This window comes from Callorhinus ursinus, unplaced genomic scaffold (genome assembly GCF_003265705.2).
Source record: "Callorhinus ursinus isolate GAN/ISIS: 27379988/994484 unplaced genomic scaffold, GSC_fseal_2.0 scaffold52, whole genome shotgun sequence".
In the NCBI taxonomy this organism is placed as follows: domain Eukaryota; kingdom Metazoa; phylum Chordata; class Mammalia; order Carnivora; family Otariidae; genus Callorhinus; species Callorhinus ursinus.
In genome coordinates this window covers 5,243,650-5,257,517 of record NW_027397114.1, presented here as the reverse complement: position 1 = coordinate 5,257,517, position 13,868 = coordinate 5,243,650, and the positions used below count along the sequence as shown (strand labels likewise).

General features: G+C 58.0%; 1 protein-coding gene across 2 annotated transcripts; it reads left to right on the top strand.

Annotated features, from left to right (window-relative positions):
• The first annotated feature begins 1,706 nt into the window (after window positions 1–1,706).
• SGCA (sarcoglycan alpha) lies at window positions 1,707–12,295 on the top strand. 2 transcript variants are annotated; one of them, XM_073883829.1, is made up of 10 exons: window positions 1,707–1,825; window positions 2,932–3,051; window positions 3,153–3,307; window positions 3,465–3,537; window positions 3,892–4,090; window positions 4,479–4,641; window positions 5,663–5,778; window positions 5,980–6,006; window positions 11,522–11,715; window positions 11,982–12,295. In XM_073883829.1, exons 1-9 carry the CDS (start codon window positions 1,792–1,794, stop codon window positions 11,700–11,702), a joined length of 1,068 nt encoding a protein of 355 aa, XP_073739930.1. In that variant the 5' UTR covers window positions 1,707–1,791; the 3' UTR covers window positions 11,703–11,715; window positions 11,982–12,295. The 2 variants fall into 2 exon arrangements, with proteins under 2 accessions (XP_073739930.1, XP_025715154.1); XM_025859369.2 differs by having other exon boundaries at window positions 5,570–5,778; window positions 11,982–12,293.
• The last annotated feature ends 1,573 nt before the right edge of the window (window positions 12,296–13,868 follow it).

Genomic DNA, 13,868 nt, shown 5'->3' with positions numbered 1-13,868 from the left:
TGATTCTGGGACAAACCCTGCCCTGTCTGAGAGCCTGAGTGGATGCTGACTCTGGAATCTGGTGGCTCTCCAGGGAGGGACGGTCAGGCAGGGAGAGAGAAAAAAAGGTGAGGACTAAGTAAACTGCCACTGGTCATTCCAGTTGGCAGGCCGACATTGTGCCCCTCAGGCCCGACCAGAGCGGGTCCCAGGCGTCCATGTTTGGGGTGCTGGGTACGGCAGGGAGGTGGCGATGCCCAGGAGGGATGCTCACGCACACACCAGGAATTTGGAACCCTGGCACCTGCGGGTCCCTGCCTCCTCCTCAGGACATCTAAGGAGAGTCCCCTCTGCCTGCTCTGAGTGAGAAGCCCCCAAAGAGAAGGGCATCCCACCCCCTTCACACCTGGACCCAGATCCTTGACTGAGGCAAGAAGGAGGGGGCGGGTGCCCCGGCAGCAAGGCACGGGCCTCAGCTGGGTGGTAGGTAGTATGGCCTTGGGGGGGAGGGGGGATCACAAAGCACTGGTGCCTCACTCTTCTCATCTGAAAATGGGGATGAAAGCACTCCTGGGAACTGCAGGGACGGAAGGAGTCCCCCTGCGTCCGTGAACGGAAAGCCCGGCACACGGTGGCGGGGAGAGGGGGGGGTTGCTGGCAGTACCCGCCCACGTGCAAGCTCTGTGGGGCAGGTGTCTGTCCCTCTCCGCTTCCTCTGGGACCGGCACACAGGGGGTAGCCTGCAAGCTCGCGCTGAGTTCATGAGGCTGTGGTTCGTCACAAGCACATCGAGAGGTGAGCACTATCCTGCCAGGTTGTAGTTGTGGGAACAGAGCCGAGGCAGGGCCGTTGAGTTTTTCAAGGCCGCGTGTCCAGCGAGGGGTCAAGGTGGGATTCGTGTCGGGCCGGCTTGCAGCCCCTCCACTCCCCTGGCTCTCCCTGGTTGGTCCTGTCCGGGGCCCGCTCTCTTCCCAGACCTGGGGTACATACTGGGGGTGCCTGCTCTGGGGATCAGGGCTGGGTGAATGGGCACCCGGCTGTTCTGTGTGCCATTAAGGAGGCTGTCGCCCAGGCCCCCCTACACCTGCAGGTTGCTGGGCCCTGTGCCAGGTCCGGGGGACAGGAAGATAGTAAGATTCTAGACGCCCCGCCCTGCAGTGCTGTGCACAGGGGCCAAGCGGGCACCCAGCTCGGCCTAGCAGAGGAAGGCAGCACAGAAAGCCCACGGGGAGGAGAGGAGGCCTGTGTTGAGTCTTGCCAGGTGAGTGCCAAGTGGCTGGTGGGATGAGAGCGGGAAGGGAACCCCAAGCAGAGGGAACAGCTTATGCAAAGGACTTAGTGAGCATGTCATTTGGGTGGGGGGTGGGCAGCAGAGTGAGGCTGGGCAGAGAAGCCTGGGGTAGTGTGTGTGTGTGTGTGTGTGTGTGTGTGTGTGTGTGTGTGTGTGTGTGGTTGGCAGGGGTGAGAGGAGAGGATTCTGGACACGATGGCCAGGTCCAGAAAACCATCAACAGCTGGGGACTCAGGGCAAGGCGAGCCCTTAGTGTTTTCAGGGGGGACTGAGGTGGTCAGGTTGGTGGTTTAGAGAACATTCTCTGGCACTGGGAGGGGATCGCTGGAGGGACCTGGTCATGTGAGGAGAGTGTTCACACCGGATTCAGTGCCTGCTCTGGGTGGGGATGGGGAGGGACCCACTGGCAGAAGCTGGGGTCAGCTGCTCTGGGACACCTCCCCCGTCATCCCTCCCTCCCTCTCTCCTCCCCCCTGCTCCTGTCTCTGTCACTCACAGGGGCCGGGCAGGCTGGGGCAGCCATGGCCGCAGCTCTAATCTGGATTCTTCTTGTGGGCAAGTTGGGGCCTTCTTCTGGGAGAGGCCCAGGACGAAGGGACGGGATTTACGGGTGCAGAGGTGGACAGACAGAGGTCCCTCAGGGGAGGGGTCTGGGCCCAGGGCCCAGAAGGACTTTGGGGTGTTCATGCTGTAACCAGGGGGAGGTCCAGGGAAATGGGGCTGGGAGTGGGGCTCTGGGATGTGGGGGACGGGGAGCTCTGAAGGGTGGGGTGTCCTAGGCCGAGGTGGGCCTGACAGCACAGGCCCGGAGTGTCGTTGGCCCTTTAATGGGCTGGCTGGTCTGCCTTCTTTCTAGGCCCAGGCTAAATTTGGCCTTGGGAGGGTGTGGGGGCCCGCTGGGGCAGGTCCTTTCCCTGGGGCTCAGGATCCCATTTGCTCAGCTTTTATTGGCTTCTACTGTGGGCCCCTTTCCCCCTGTGTATTAAGGGAGTTGGGAGGGAGTCCCAGAATGGCTACTCACCTCCTCCCTCACTCTCCCCCTCCCCTCCAAGCTTCCCAGACACTCAGCATTCTTTTTTAAAATTTGTTTTTATTTATTTATTTATTTATTTTGAGAGAGAGAAAGCAGGGAGAGCGACTGAGTGTGCCCTTGGGGGTGGGGAGGTGCAGAGGGAGAGAAAGAGAGAGAATCCTAAGCAAGCTCCATGCCCAGAGTGGCAGAACCCGACCGGGGCTCGATCTCAAGACCCTGAGACCATGACCTGAACTGAAGTCAAGAGTCAGGTGCTGAACCGACTGAGCCTCCCAGGCGCCCCTAACACCGCATTCTTAAGGGTTCTGTTTTACAAGTGCCCATAACACGCATCCACCCCCGCACACCCCACGCCCTTCTCAGCCAGACAGCAGTCCCTGCCCCGGGTGACCCCTCAAAGGGAGCCGAAAATGAGGACTGGGGGAGGGGGTTCCCATGAATCCAAACCCAGCAAAGGTCTGGGACTTGTCACTGATCTAAGTTCGCATGGCACAGCGAGGACCCCTCCACCTGTCCTTTCCTGGGAGCCCCCCACAACTTCTCCTCTCTCTTAGGGGCACCAGGAGCTTCTCCCCGGCCCAGGACTAAGGCTGATGCATGTGTTTTGGGGGTTGTGGGGTCCCCACAGGTCTCTTGGCAGGGCTGGGGGACGCTGAGGCCCAGCAGACCACCCTACAGCCTCTTGTGGGCCGCGTCTTTGTGCACACCCTGGACCGGGAAGCAGCCCTGCGTCACCCCGAGCATGTCGGTGAGAGGGGCCTAAAGGCCATCGGCGGGCTGGCGGTGCCTGGCCAGGGGCCGGTGGAGCCTCCTGTCATTTCTCCAATCCCCTGTCCTCCCTTCCACCAGATGTGCCCCCCACGACCCCTGTCACCTACCACGCCCACCTCCGGGGACACCCAGACCTGCCTCAGTGGCTCCGCTACACCCAGCGCAGCCCCCACCAGCCTGGCTTCCTCTATGGCACCCCCACCCCCGAAGATCGTGGGCGCCAGGTCATCGAGGTACCAGCAGGGACCCCCGTGGCTGTGTCCCGTGTGGGCGTTCGTGCATGCTCATTTACATAATTTAGATGCTTCTGATTGGAGGGTGTCTCAGTCCCCTCCATGTTTCTCCCCTCGCCCTACCCCTCCGCTCTCTTCTGCATCCCCCCCACCCCAGGTCACAGCCTACAATCGGGACAGCTTTGACACCACCTGGCAGAGGCTGGTGCTGTTGATTGGGGACCCAGAAGGTACCGTCAGCCCCGCCCAACCCTTCCCCACCTCCACCCTCCCCCAACTCCGGTCTTGGGGGTTTCTCTTGGAAGGAGGGAGGGGATGTGAAGGGGACACTTGGGAGTAGTGGGAGCAGGGCGTCCTGGACGGGCTCTAGAGCTGTATTCTTGGCCATTCTGCCGACAGTCTCTGGGGCCTTGGGAAGTTGTTGAGGCTGTGGGAAGGGCATTTGGGGCCTGTGAGGGATGGGAAGTTAGGGAGGAAGGAAGGAGTCCGAGGGGGCATGGGGAGGAGCTTGAGGCGGTGGAGGCTTGGGAAAGATCCGTGCAGGACTCGGTGTGGAGCCTCAAGTGCCAACCTGGCATTTCCAGGCCCCCTGCTGCCATACCAAGCTGAATTCCTGGTGTGCAGCCATGATGTGGAGGAGGTGCTGCCCTCAACGCCTGCCAGTCACTTCCTCACAGCCTTGGGAGCGCTCTGGGAGCCGGGAGAGCTCCAGCTACTCAACATTACCTCCGCCTTGGACCGTGGGGGCCGCGTCCCCCTTCCCATTGAGGGTCGCAAGGAAGGGTAAGTGTGCAACCCCAGAGGGCTTCCTGGAGGAGGTGGCGGCAGCTGGCCTTCTTGGGGGGTGGGCGGGCATGGAGCACCTTTGTGCACCTTCATACCATGTGTATCTCTCACATCACCGTCCACTTCCCTCCAGCCACCCCTTCATCTTCTTGCCCTTCCTGGGCCCAAACCCTAGTTACCCTGAACTCTATACTCCCTGATGCCCCATGAGGACATAAAAGATCCAGCTATCAAAAGACATTCCTGGGAGTATAAGGCCACCAGGAAGACTGGGGTGCTCTGTGTGGTCTCCAGGTCTCAAGATGGTCCTGCAACCCCAAATCTCCAGTGCCCAGTGCCCAGTGCCCCCCCCAATATGTTAACGGTGGCTTCTATCTGGGCCCAGGGTTTACATCAAGGTGGGCTCTGCCTCACCCTTCTCCACCTGCCTGAAGATGGTGGCATCTCCCGACAGCCATGCTCGCTGTGCCCAGGGTCAGCCTCCACTTCTGTCCTGCTATGACACCTTGGCACCTCATTTCCGCGTTGACTGGTGCAATGTGTCCCTGGTGAGGAGGGACCCTGGATCCGGGGGTGGGGATGGGGCATGACCCCCATCACAGTCTCCTCCCTAGCCCTATTCCCACCCCATCCTGTTTCTTTGATTATGGCCAGGGTGGCGAGCGCGCGTGTGCGCGCTCGCTCTGAAGTTCCATCTCCTCCCACAAGAGGGCGACAGAGTCCATAGTCCAGAAAAGGGATCCTGGGGTCCAGAAGTCCTTGATGTGCCCAACCCAACAGCTAGAACAATCACTCCAATAGGGCAGTTCTAAAAACCCTTTCCCCGCCAGGGGACTCTTTGGGACAGCTCTGCTTCCTTCTAAGGTGTCACCTAGCAAATCTGCCTGCAATAAGGAACAGATACCTCTCAACTCCAAGTTATAAACCAAAGATGCTCACTACTCCTCTTTGGGATGTTGAGCACAATTATCTGGGGTCCCTAGAGACCCTGACTCCCCAGGTTGGGAACCCCTGGAGTTCTCTGTTCCTGTGAATTGACCAACAGTGCAGCCAGGGACTGATCATCAACAACATCCTCGAGCACTTGCCGTGCGTGTTGCTAGGCTCTAGCCAATCAACATGCTTTACCCTCACCACCACCCCAGAAACAGGGACCACTATTAGCGTTCTGACTTTCCAGGTGAGGGAAAGGAGGCACCTGGAGGGAAGTCATCCAGCACAGCACTTGTCTGGATCAGGATTCAAACCCAGGCAGTCAGGCCCTAGAGGTGTGCCTTTAACCATTGTATGGACCTGCCTCTCCTCGTCCTTCTGTCTGGGTTCCTAGTCCAGTGCTTGTCCTGAGACGTCACCCAAGCTGGGGGAGACAGGCAGGAGAAAACCCTGTGGTTGTATGGGGCACCCCTGCCCCGTCCCCCGAGGGAGTCTCTGTGTCCAGCCAACGGCTCCTCAGTGAGCCCTGGGCTCTCTGAGCAGGTGGATAAGTCAGTGCCAGAGCCCGCAGATGAGGTGCCCACCCCAGGTGATGGGATCCTGGAGCATGACCCGTTCTTCTGCCCACCTACTGAGGCCGCAGCCCGAGACTTCCTCACCGACGCGCTGGTCACCCTCCTGGTGCCCCTGCTGGTGGCTCTCCTGCTCACTCTGGGGCTGGCCTACGTCATGTGCTGCCGGCGGGAGGGACGGTGAGTGTGGGGGACAGAGGGCAGGGAGGGCACTGTTGCTCACCCCCACGGGGCTCCTTGGGGCGCTGTGCTGCCTGGGGACACAGACTCCTCAGGGAGCGGGGTCCTCAGCCAGGGAGGGGGTGGGGACTTCTTGCCTCGCCTGGCACCAGGAGGGAGGGGTGTGGATAATAGCTAACCCCCTCCCTCGATTTTCCACAGGCTGAAGAGAGACCTGGCCACCTCAGAGTGAGTAGGGGAAAGCTGGGGGGCTGGGTGGGAGCACCCCTAGACTGCCAAGCTAGACCCCCCCTCCCTAACCTCCATGAGCAGCACAGACAAGCCAGATTACTCTGAGCTGATGGGGGCCACGCCTGGCCTCTGAGCTCCAGGTCTGGGCTGGCTGGTTGCTGGGTCTGACCTCTCCTGGCCCGGCCTTCTCGTTTTCTGCGTCTCCGTGGAGGACTCTAACCTGGGATGGGGCACAGGAGCGGACCCGGCCAGGTGTGGGGGCCTGTGGCCACCCTGGGGGAAAGGGTTCGAGAAGCCACTTAAGAGGCTGTGTGCACACACGCGTGCACACACGCGCGCACACACGCGTGCACACACACGCACACACATACACCTCCCTGAGTCTGACATTAGGTATGGCTCCAGCCTGGCTTCTGCTACACAATCTGCATGACGCTCTCTGGCCCTGGTTTCAGATGACGGGGTCATTGAACTAGCTAATGTCTGTGGATGCTTTCAATTCCTTCAGCCCTTTCCCCAAATCCATCTCACTCTTACTTTGGGAACTCAGCTTCCCGCCCCCAACAGCCTTACTCCTCCTCTGTCCCCAGCTTCCTTCCACTCCCACTCCCCTGAGCTCCAAAGATTCCAGGAGGCAGGTGTGAAATAAGTTAGGCTCCTTTTATTCCCACTGCACTGAGCCTGTGGCGGGCCTGGCACCCTTGCCTGCTTGCCTGGCCTGCCTTGTTAATTGCGGCGGCATTTGGCCACCCTGCGAACCTCCTTGCGTAGCTGCTTGTGCCCCCTTTGGGAGCCCACTAGCAGTCGGCGCTTCCCAGGCCGGCGTTGCCCAGGCCGGCGCTGCCCAGACCGGCGCTGCCCAGGCCGGCGCTGCCCAGGCCGGCGCTCCCCAGGCCGGCGCTGCCCAGGCCGCCGCTTCCCAGGCCGGCGCTGCCCCGACTGGCGCTGTCTCTGGTCCCTGAGCTTGAACTTGGAGGCAAACTTCTTGCCCATGCGGAAGGAGCCCAAGGCCCCCTTGCCGGTCACCTGCTTGAGAACGCCCTTGTCCACCAGCCCCTTGAGCACTCGCTTGAAGCGCCAGGCGTTCCAGGTCATGTCGTAGCCCATGGCGGTGACCGCCTTCTTCAGGGTGGCTAGACTCACGCAGTTGTGCATGCCCTTGTCCGTCACAACCCCCAGGATCACCTTGGATATGCTGGGCTTCCGGCGGGTTTTGGGGCTGGCGTGGCGCCCAGTCTCATTCTTGCTAGGGGCCCCAGAGGTGCTGGCCTGCCTGCCTTCACCCTGGGCAGTGTTCGAGGCCAAGGGTGCAGGTGGGGGAGGCGCCAAAGTGTCTTTCTGCATCTCTCCCTGGGGCGGTTGAAGGGAACTAGGTGCAGGGACCTCCAGGGTGGCGGCTGGAAGTCTCCACTGGGTTGCTCTTCGGTGGGTGAGGCGAGTCTCTGGTCCTGGTTCCCTCAGAGGCTTCCTCAGAGAGCTCCAGCCCCAGCCTCCCCCTGGGTGGCCAAAAGTAGGACCAAGGATGATCACCCACGGCTGGCCTCAGCCGACTTGTGCCTCAGGGGCAGGGGGTGGCAAGGTTACCTCTCTGATGACCTCAGGGGGACATTGTGAGGCCACCAGAATCCTGTGAGGGTCACAGTGGTCCCATTGTTCCCTCCCGGGAGATGCAGACGGGAGTTGCCAGATAGTGTGGGCATTTGACAAGCCAGGTACCCCAGGAAGAAAGGCTGAGGCTGTGTGGGTGGATGGGTGGACTCACGTGGTGTGTTCATGCGTGTGCACTTGTGTTTAGAAACCTATGCACCTGAACCAGCTGATTTCAGGGTGTTCTAAGACCCCAGTTTTTTTAAAAAGATTTTACTTATTTATTTATTTGAGAGAGAGAGAGAGAGAGAATGAGAGCAAGCGGTGGCGGGGGGAGAGGGGAGAGAGAGGGACAAGCTAACTCTGCACTGAGTGTGGAGTGTGACATGGGGCTCCATCTCAGGACCCCAAGCTCATGACCTGAGCTGAAGTCGAGGGTCGGACACTTAACCAACTGAGCCACCCAGGTGCCCCCTGAGACCCCAGTTTTAAACCCACCATTTTGACCCCACTATCTCAACCCATTGGGCTGAGGAATACAAATATTTTTAGCATCAGAATAATACCCACATTTCTGAATTGTTATGGGGAAAGTATTTTCCACAGTGAACAAAACTGTAATTCCTTGCTCTGCCCAGGTCGATTTGATTCCTGGGTCAACTTTGATCACAAAGCAATGGAAAGGCTCTGCTTTCCTTTTTTTTTTTTTTTCCCTATTTTCATTTTTATTTGATAGAATTTTTTTCCCATTGGGATGAATGATTTTCCATGTCAGTTTTTCAAGGAACATTTCATTCCTCAATTTTTTTGGCCTGTGCCAAATTTGATCAATTATACCTTCTGCCATTGTGGAAATTTTCTTCTGACCAGTGATTTTGAGCACGGCCCGTTCTGCTGGCTCAGTTTTGGAGCTTGGGAGCTCTCAGGAAAATGTGCTTCCTCCATCAATGTTGAATCAATCACCAGGCTTACCGTGTGACATATTAGCCCTTGTTGGTTTGGATTTTGAATGGACTTATTTCTACAGATTCCATTTTTTTTTCTTGTTCAATGTCTACCATTTTTCAAATTATCCACAAATTGTGGTTCTGCTGCCTGTATCAGAGTTTGCTGGTCAGAAGGTCCTCCAGCCTGACCCTCTTCTGTAGTCTGTGTGTCAGAGACAGGGCTCCAGGGCTGTGTGTTGGTGGTGGAGAGAGAGAGAGAGATAGATAGATAGAGAGAGAGAGAGAGAGAGAGAGAGAGAGTGTTTGTTTGTGTGTGTGTGTGTGTGTGTGTGTGTGTGTGTGTGTGTGTGTGTAGGAATGCCTGCCTATTCATTCGTCTGCCCAGGTGCTGATGTGGAAGGGCTGTAGGGGAAGGCAGCAGCGGGGCTGGCTTCTGCTCCTTCTGCTCCTGCTCTGGAAAAACATCCTCAGAATATTTTCCACCTGTGTGTGTCGCCAGAGCAATGAGACCCAGATGCGGGGCTGGGGGCGGGGAGGGGGCCTTCCCCTGCCAGGGCATTACCTGCCTGGCTGCCTCTGGCCCTAAACATCCACATGCTTCTTGCTTCCTTTCTCCCTCAGCCTCCGCTTGCCTGGGAATGGAAAATTGTGTTTTGGACAACTCTGCTTGCCAAATTCCAGACTCAAGAGCTCATCTTGATCCTCCCCTGGCCTTAGAGGCTGACTCCACCTCCTCCCGTCCACCAGACAGGACCTGGTCCTGCTCTCCCTGCCACCAAGGAGTGTGGCCCATTCAGCAGGAAGCTAGAAAGTCTGACCTGTCATCTAATCTCTCAGGCTCTAGCTGGTGTTGGTGTCCACTAACTGAGACTTGGACAGGGGTGGGGATCATTGCCCCTCCCCCATTTGATCAGTAACCCAGAGTCAAGTAGGGTATACCCTGCCTCGGGCCCCCACCCCTTTAAGGAAATGAAATCTTTTTTTTAAAGACTTTATTTATTTATTTGAGAGAGAAAGAGAGCGAGAGAGAGAGCACAAGCAGGGGGAGGGGCAGCCGGAGAGGGAGAAGCAGACTCCCCACTGAGCTGGGAGCATGATGTGGGACTCGATCCCAGGACCCTGGGATCATGACCTGAGCTGAAGTCACACACTTAACCAACTGAGTCACCCAGGCGCCCTCTTTTCTTTTTTAAGACTTTATTTGTTTTGAGAGTTGGTCGGGAGTGGGGGCAGAGGAAGAGGGAGAGAAGCAGACTGGCTGAGCGTGGAGCCCCACTCGGGGCTCAATCTCAGGACCCTGAGATGATGACCTGAGCAGAAATCAAGAGTCAGATGCTCAACCGAATGAGCCACCCAGCTGTCCCAAGGAAACTAATTCTTTTTTTTTAAGATTTTTATTTACTTATTTGAGAGAGAGAGAGAGTGAGAATGAGAGAGAGAGAGAGAGAGCATGAGAGAGGGGAGGGTCAGAGGGAGAAGCAGACTCCCCGTGGAGCAGGGAGCCCGATGTGGGACTCGATCCCGGGACTCCAGGACCATGACCTGAGCTGAAGGCAGTCGCTTAACCAACTGAGCCACCCAGGCGCCCCCCCCAAGGAAACTAATTCTTATTGTTTGTAATGAAGAGTCCCTGCTATCTGTCTCACCTGGCAACCAGGTAGTCTGGGAAAATATCTCCAGGCTGGACTCACAAATGTGGGTAGGTTCATGTAAAGGGGCATCCCGTTACTGGAGGCCAGGTACATCAGTGAACCTACTATAATAAAATAACACTGATGATGATGATAGCCACATCAGGCTCCCTGTAATATTAGCTACCACTTGCTGTGAGGCTGACCAGGAGACATCGAAGTATTTCCTGTATATTAACTCATTTAATTTGTACAAAAACTGCATTGTGATTGAGGAAATAGTGGCACAGAGAAGTGAAGTGACTTGCGTAAGGTCACATAGGCAGTAAGTAGCAGAACTCACATTCAAACCCAAAGCAAGTCCTCATGCTTGGTTACACTGTGCTACCCGACTTCCCAGAATGAACTGAAGCTTGCCCCCGACAGCAGAAAGCAAGCTCGTGAGGATCTCAAATGAGAATGCCGCTCGGCTTTCTGAGAACAAAGAAGAAAATCTTCTTCTAGAAAGACTAGAACTCAGAAAGGACTTCCTGACTGCCCTGGGGATTTCAGGCCCACTGAGGGCGGAGCCAGGGGCTGGCCTCAGGGAGCTGTGGTCTGGAATAAAGCCAGAGAGCGAAGACTCAGTGTCCAGAGCTAGTCCTGGGGCAGGGTGGGAGAGGTCCAGGTACAAAGGCCAGGGAGGCTAGCTGGGAGGAGCGGGAAGATGGGACCCTGGAGGTCTGGCTGGAAACAGCAGGAGCCAAAGTAGGAGGTGGGAAGAGATGGAGGAGGGGACATTTACCAGACTAAGACCGGGATGAGACAGGGAGGACTGGATGGTCAATGGTAGGAGAGAGTATGAGGGGAGGGAACTGAGTGCTAGAAGGGACCTAGAGGGTCATCGGAATATAAAGCCCAGCAAATGCTGGCCTCTAGAAATATGGATCCACTGTGGGTATCTATTCATGCCGAGTATCGCGGGAGTTCTTAGCATGCGCCAAGCACTTTTCTAAACATTTTTCTCATTTAATTCCCACCACCGTGCTAGGAGGTAGGTTCTAGTATTATGCCCATTTTACAGTTGAGGACACTGAGGCACAGAGTGGTTCAGTACCTTGCCAGGGACACACAGCTTTGAATCCAGGCTGTCTATACCCACAGCCTATGCCTCCGTCACTGGACACTGAGCCGGCACCAAAGACCTTCCTGTTTGTCCTCCCCCCACGCGTCATGTGTGTGAGTGTCTCCCTACATAGCAAGTGGGGAGGACTGCAGGGTGCCTCAGAGGCGAGGCCTCCCTGGGCCTGGGCGGGGGGTGGGGGTTGACTCCCAGAACTGACGACTCTGCCGGCTCTGTGCCCCCAGCATCCAGATGGTCCACCATTGCACCATCCGCGGGAACACAGAGGAGCTGCGGCAGATGGCATCCAGCCGGGAGGTGCCCCGGCCACTGTCCACGCTGCCCATGTTCAACGTGCGCACGGGCGAGCGGCTGCCTCCGCAAGTGGACAGTGCCCAGGTGCCCCTCATCCTGGACCAGCACTGAGGGCAACAGCCAGGTGGGCCTGCCGGGCGGTGCCAGCCTCATTTCTGGGAACAAGGTGGCTTCTGGCTTGAGGCTGGGGCAGATGTTGGGGAGGGGGAGGTCAAGGGAAGGGGCACACAGCCCCACCTGCTCCTCTGAGGCAGCCGTGGGGGTTGCTTGGCAGGGCCGGGGCTATGCCCCCCAGGGCCCAACACTCAGGGTCAGAGGGCTGGGCTGGGGAGGCAGGAGGACCAGGACCTGGGCATCACAGCCCCTCACGCCCTCCCTCTGCTGTTCCAGTCCCAGACCCGGCCTCCTCCTCCCGCCACGCGCAGAGCAGCTAGCCCATGGCCACATCCTTCCTCAGGATCCTGGGCCCTGGCCTGACGGCCCCCAGGCTGAGAACAAGCAGAGAGATGGCAGTGGGGGAGGTGAGGATGTCTGGGGTCAGGACCCCCAGAATAAATAGATGCCACTCTGCTCACCTGTGGCTGTCAGCTCCTTCTTCTCAGCAGCCTCCCACCAGCACTCGCTGCCTCAGTTTCCCTTTCTGCCTCCGGGAGCCCTTGGAGGCAGCCAGGGGCTGCCAGCCTGCCCTTTGGACTCTTGGCATTTTGCTGTTTTCTCAACTTCTCTGGAAGAAAGAGGGAAGGACCTTCTATCTGCAGCCCTCGTCTTAATCCTCGGACAGAACCTGACAGTGAGGTATTACTGGCTCCTCATCCCCACTTTACAAAGGAGGAAACTGAGGCCCAAGGAGAGTAAGCAACTTACCCAAGGTCACAGAGCAAGCGAGTGGCAGAGTTTGGATTAGAACCTGGTATGTCTACCTCCATGCTGCCTTCTGGAGGGCTGAAGGGTTCTGGAAGCAAGAGGTCCAGGCTCTTATCTGTCCGGATCCCCTAGAGGAAGAGCCCCTTTGTAACTCATGCTGTGCGGGAGTCCAGTCTGTATATGGAGAGAGGGGTTGGGGTAGGGAACCCTGAATGCCTTGACTCCATGACCCCTTACTGGTGGGCTTCCCCAGGGGCCAGGCGGAGGTCAGGGGACACAGCACGACCTGGCACCCTTGTTTGGGATGAATGTCACCAGCTTGGCTCTGGAGAGCTCAGCAGGCTAGGAAGAGGCCCGCGCTTGTTGCTCCCAGGTGGCTACAACCACACCAGACCAGCTGGGCCCCTGCCCACTGCCGTCCTGAGCCACACCCAGTCTCACATCTGACCATTGCCTTGGGAGGCCAAGCCAGAGATCAGGCCCGGGAGGGGACCCAGATAAAGGAGGGATGGCAGAGGAGCTGGGATTTATGGCCTAGGCTTCAGGCCTCTAGATCTGGGTGGCAACTCCAAGAAAATCCAAACAAGGACAAGCCATCCTTCGTGGTGACCTCAAAATCGCTTTTTGAGTTTGACCCACCAGGCCTGGGATCCACCCACGGTCCTGGGGCTGACTCTCAACCATCCCTCTCCCTCCCCCCAGGGGGCGGTGGGCGGTGGAGATGGGGGGCTGCACATGGAATTTTTCCCCTTACCTGGAGACAGGGGCCCAGGCTTGGGGCTGATGGGGAGGGCAGCCCCCAGTCTCATGGTGGCGCCTCCTAGGCCAAGGGCCTCTGAGGATGGCTAAGTTTCTGAATACTGCTTCCACGTGTTCAGAAATGTACAGGCAAGGGCTTGGCGAGTGTCCGCTTGGACCCCTCCCCTTTCTCTCATTCCCCGGAACCCCCACCTTCAAGTATGGCCTGAATCCATCCACTTCTCACGGCCTCCACTCTGACCTTCCCGGTGCAGCACGAGGATCTGGCTCCTAGGCCCCTGCAACAGCCTCCCGGTGGCACCCTGTCCCTTCTGCCTCTCCAGTCTCAGCTCCAGCAGGAGCCGGGGCCCATCCTTTCAGAAGAAAGATCGGGCATCACACCCCCCTGCTCTTGACCCTCCAATGCCTTCTGGTCACAGAGGGTAAGATCCATGCTCTTGACTGGGCGTGCTGGCCATGCCCAGCCCTCTGACCTCCTTCCTACTCTTCACATGGCCACTGCAGCCATACCGTCTCATAACCCGCTCCTGCCTTAGGGCCTTTGCCCCTGCCCTTCCCGCTGCCAGGATCCCCCAACCCCCGCCCCCATCCACCCCACCCCCCAACTGCCGTAGTTTTGGTCTTTGTCCAAGTGGCAGTTCCTCAGAGAGCCCC

What these genes read in the sequence shown, in the direction of transcription:
- SGCA (XM_025859369.2), top strand. Translation starts at nt 1,792, where the DNA reads ATGGCCGCAGCTCTAATCTGGATTCTTCTTGTGG. An exon ending in ATTGAGGGTCGCAAGGAAGG is followed by an intron (nt 4,091 to 4,478) that starts GTAAGTGTGCAA and finishes ATCTGGGCCCAG; the next exon opens with GGTTTACATCAAGGTGGGCT. An exon ending in TGCTGCCGGCGGGAGGGACG is followed by an intron (nt 5,779 to 5,979) that starts GTGAGTGTGGGG and finishes GATTTTCCACAG; the next exon opens with GCTGAAGAGAGACCTGGCCA.